At 39.8% G+C, this 4,520-nt stretch overlaps 1 protein-coding gene across 1 annotated transcript in view; it reads right to left on the bottom strand.

Moving 5' to 3' along the window:
* itga4 (integrin alpha 4) overlaps positions 1-3,348 on the bottom strand; it is a 31,487-nt gene extending 28,139 nt beyond the window's left edge. The window contains exons 1-4 of the mRNA XM_008282575.1: positions 3,057-3,348; positions 1,459-1,653; positions 897-1,015; positions 541-684 (exon numbers count right to left, since the gene is read on the bottom strand). Of these exons, the coding sequence (XP_008280797.1) occupies positions 541-684; positions 897-1,015; positions 1,459-1,640 (445 nt within the window). The 5' untranslated portion in view covers positions 1,641-1,653; positions 3,057-3,348. The remainder of the gene's footprint in view (positions 1-540; positions 685-896; positions 1,016-1,458; positions 1,654-3,056) is intronic.
* Between the last annotated feature and the right edge of the window lie 1,172 nt (positions 3,349-4,520).

Raw genomic sequence — 4,520 nt, 5'->3', positions numbered from 1 at the left:
TGTGTGTGTGTGTGTGTGTGTGTGTGTGTGTGTGTGTGTGTGTGTGTAACATTATCAGCTTTGTATATTATCTATTTTCATTAACTGTCCAATCTCTAGTAAGGAGACAGTTGGGGCTATAAATACTTTCTCAATCACATCACTGTCCGTTGAAAAAAAGCCTTTGGGGTTTTTCGTTGTATCTCTCTATTATGTACATGTTCCATAATGACTTCAGTCAGACATGACAGTGCGGTTATTGATAAAGCTACAGAGCAAGAAACTATTATGGGGAAATGTTACTTGAAGGCATCCCCACTGACCGATTTGATGTTGACTTTGTCTCAATCAAAGCTGAAATCAAATTTCCTTTTTGCTAAGATGATGTTTTGATTTGTCACTTTCACTGTGAATTTAACGTACAAGTAACTATGATGGATGTTCAGATATGAAAATAAAGAATGAAATTGCGGGATTTGCATACTAAAGTGACGTAAATGAAGCTAGATGAATATAATAAAAAATCGCATTACAAAGAAAGCAAGCTTAGTCTTTACTGTCAGCCATCAGTCATCGTCATAAACATGGAGGAAGTGTGCTTTACCAGGACGTGTCCTCCATTGTCTCCAGGTTGTCTGGACAGACTGACTCCCAGCCACTGGTGATCACTCTCTGCTTCACAAGTCTTCCCACACGTCAGCACGTCTGCACACACATACAAACTGTTCACACTGTTGAAAATACAACTGTGGTACCCATCTATAAGCACATCTATAGACACATCAAATAAATGGCTCATAACAAATTATAAGCAGGTAGAGGGATAAAAATGTTCATTGATCCTCTTCATCTTTTGATCTAACTTGCACATTTGGTGTATTGCTGGACTGTTGCTGCAGAAAAGACTTGCCACACACCAGCACGCATGTGGTGGCAGCGTCGATGCTCTGCAGTGATGTTGCAGCGGTAAACCGCACCGGGAGAATGAACCGACGGACTGTAGGACGAGTTTGCTACTGGAGCTCCAACCACCAACCTAAGACAGAGAGAGAGAGAGAGAGAGAGTGAGGCTGTTAAAACAGGAACTGTCTTTCTGTCTGAATGACATCTGTGTGTGAAGCATCAAAGAGCTTCTCTCACTGGCAAGAATTGGCTAATTGGCGCACACACAGTCGCACTGTGTGAAGACGACAACTTACAGAGCATTTCTATGATAAATAGGTGGATCTAAATTTACTGATTGCGAGATTTGCATCTCTAAAAGGACAGCAGCCAATATATTTTACCATTTAAATGTCAATGTTCATAAGGGAGGGCATTCATTTTTAAGATTTTTAAAATCAATAAATAAACTGGGTATCCAAAAAAGTATATCAGTATCAAAATCAATATCAGTAACAAATCAAATCCATTGCAGATCAATAGTAAAGCAACAGAATAATCAATATCAGATCAATAACATAAAGTATAAATTCAGACCAGCTGTGAGATTTGTGCCGATGCAACAGGACTGAGTATCCAAACATGGAGGAGGAAGGACCACTGAACTCCAGACTGTGGTCCTGATCCAGGCTGTATCCTGCAGCAGGATGGACCTGAACCAGAAGCAGAACCAGAACCAGGCTGCAGCGCAAACCTACACTGACCGCTGAGGGGCCCATGATGGAGGGAAAACTGTAGGAAAACAGAGAGATGATAATGATCAGTATCAATCACTACAAAGATGACACCCAATGAGAAGTCTCCATCTTTACACACTCATATATTCAAATTATCTTCAAACAAACAGAACTTTATTTAAAACTCTAGTGGACATCACTGTCTAAATATACTGAAATTGTAATACTGAAAAGCAGAATATTACTAATTTAAGAAACAGTACTTCATAAAAAACATGTTTAACTTTTTTACTCCATGCAAACATCATGTAGCCATGACGAAGAGGTGCAACAAGATGATACAGAATAGTCAATATATGAAACTGTGGACCCACGAAGATAACTTTTAAAAAAAAACATAATTAGAGAAATATGAAATATCTTAGGATGCATGCTTAACTTTTTGCTAAGAACTAGACAAGAAGATTAATACCACACTCTCATATATGGGCTTTACATTTGAAGCAACATCCTGCAGCTGCTTAGCTTAGCATAAACACTGGAAACAGTTAGCGTAGCATAGTTCAGCAATAATGAATAATACCCAACAGCTTCTACAGTTCTTTAAATATCACATTTTAGTTATATATTGTTTAATCTGCACAAAAATCTAATTGAAACAACAACATGTTGCTATCTCGCAGGCTGCTACATGGATAAAGCCAGACTTTTTCAAGTCTTTATGCTAAGCAATGCTAACCGTCTTCTGACTATGGCTTCAAATCTAGTTGGCAGATATGAATGTGCGGGATCAATCTACTCCTCCAAAGGGACGCAAAAAAGTAAATGAGCACATTCTCCAAAATATTAAAAGTTTATTTTAAATGTTGTCAAAACACTTTGTACTCAAATTTAGGACTGCAACTACAGATTATTTTCATTGCCAATAACTATGTTGATTATTGTCTTGATGAAACATTAGATTGTTTGGTCTATAAATATATAAGGCCATGGTGATAGCTGTCATTTAGTGTTCAGGCTAATCAAAAAATCCAATCACAAGTGAACCAACTTCTTGCTCAATCAAACTATTACCAACATTTTAGCTGTTCTATAAATTAAGCCTATAAAGTTATTTTTAAAATACTGTATTCATTGAACTATTGAATAAATAGTTAAATAGTTTAAAGTACCCAGGAATTCAAAACTTTTGCTTAAATTAAAAAATATTGTAGTCCGTTGAGGAAAATCTTTCCAACTGAGCACTTACTGTCATTTACAGGCCAACTACAATTAAACTAAATAATTTTGCTTTTTAAATATCTATAATAACATCAAACGCCTACAAACTTGTTTTATCTAATTTTGGCAGCTGGAAAACAAACCATATAACGTTTGTTTCGTGTTTTTGTGGCTCTTCATCAACTCCATCCATCATCCACTAACTCATTAACCGACCAGCGGTCACCGTTACTGTACCGCTCAGACAGCAGAGGCTGTGTCCCGGGTCAGACAGCAGATGTCCCGGGTCAGACTGCGGCTCCAGTCGGTGCGGTCCAGATGCTGAATACCCCGGTACTGGGGGCGGACGGAACGACAAAAGCCGCAGTTTGGTGAAGAAGCCCCCGTTAAATCCTCCTTCTTCCCGGCGTGACTGAAACCGCCTGTTGCTCCTCGGTCCGTGCGTAAACCGGGTGCGCACGAGGCTCCGTGATTCCCGCACAGAGAAGCACGTGAAGTGAGAAGAAACTCAAAGAAACAGAAAACAGTAAAAACCAAACTTCTGCTGACTTTCACATGAAGTCAATGAAACTGAGAACTGAGCGCGCGGCGGAGACCCTCCCTCCCCTCCCTCTGCGTGCGCGTGAGTAACGGTGTTTCCTCTCCACCCTCGCGGTGTGGAACGAGAGAGGCGTGCACGCTGCTCCATGTGTGTGTGTGTGTGTGTGTGTGTGTGTGTGTGTGTGTGTGTGTGTNGTGTGTGCGCGAGCGCGCGTTCGGGGTGTTTCCTCGTCGGTTATCACCAGAGTGTGAATCGAGCCAGTGTGGATGTAATCTGATTTTACTGTCTGAGCGACCCAAACGCACAAACAGTATTTGCTGAAACACAGAAACACTCCTTTCAGAACACCATATTAGAAATATTAGTGGATATTATGACTTCAAGTCCCTCCTAGTCATTGATTTAACTCGTAAAAACTCATCTCTGTGTGTCAAAGTTACATATTTAGATTATTTCTATGAAAATGCCTCAAGTTTTGGTTAAACTCCCTTTGAATTGCCAGCAGAGGACAAAGAAAGGTTTTTTAACTAAATTAAACTGAATGGCAGACACGTAGACAGTAGGTCATATCTACATATTTAGTGCATAACGACTGTCCAACGTGTACTACTGCCCTTGTAGGGTAATTGCCCTTGGACTGACCACATGGACATAAATTCTGAGTTGCTGACTTGAGGAAATTACTAAATTTACGTGACGTAGACACTTGCAAACACTTGCATGTACTCTCTGATGCTTGAAAGTATGCTACAGGCCTAAGACATAACTTCACACCAATGCTTCCTCCACCATTCATTGATATAAAAAGTCCCCATTTGTTTCACCATGCACCGCTATGAACTCACTGCAGCTCAAGCACAGCGGCTCTCCTGCGTCTCTGCTCAAACACTGTAAAGCTACACTACACCAAAGGCAAGTTGGTGCAATTCAATCCTAAGTATTGGAACCAGAAATCAATTCTGAATAGGAATAATAATATAGAAAGTCCCAGTCATCTCCACAAGTCTGACTCGGTTTTGTTTTTTGAGACTGTCATTGCTTCACACTCAAATGTGTCTTTGAGCACATCAAAACAGCATACAAACATTGTAACAATTTGAAAAACGTAACTTTCATTAAAGGAGGTCATAAGTGTTGTAATTTGTCATGTTCAAGCTAAC

Source organism: Stegastes partitus, unplaced genomic scaffold (genome assembly GCF_000690725.1).
Source record: "Stegastes partitus isolate 25-593 unplaced genomic scaffold, Stegastes_partitus-1.0.2 Scaffold7, whole genome shotgun sequence".
In the NCBI taxonomy this organism is placed as follows: domain Eukaryota; kingdom Metazoa; phylum Chordata; class Actinopteri; family Pomacentridae; genus Stegastes; species Stegastes partitus.
This window is presented reverse-complemented; position numbering and strand designations above follow the sequence as displayed.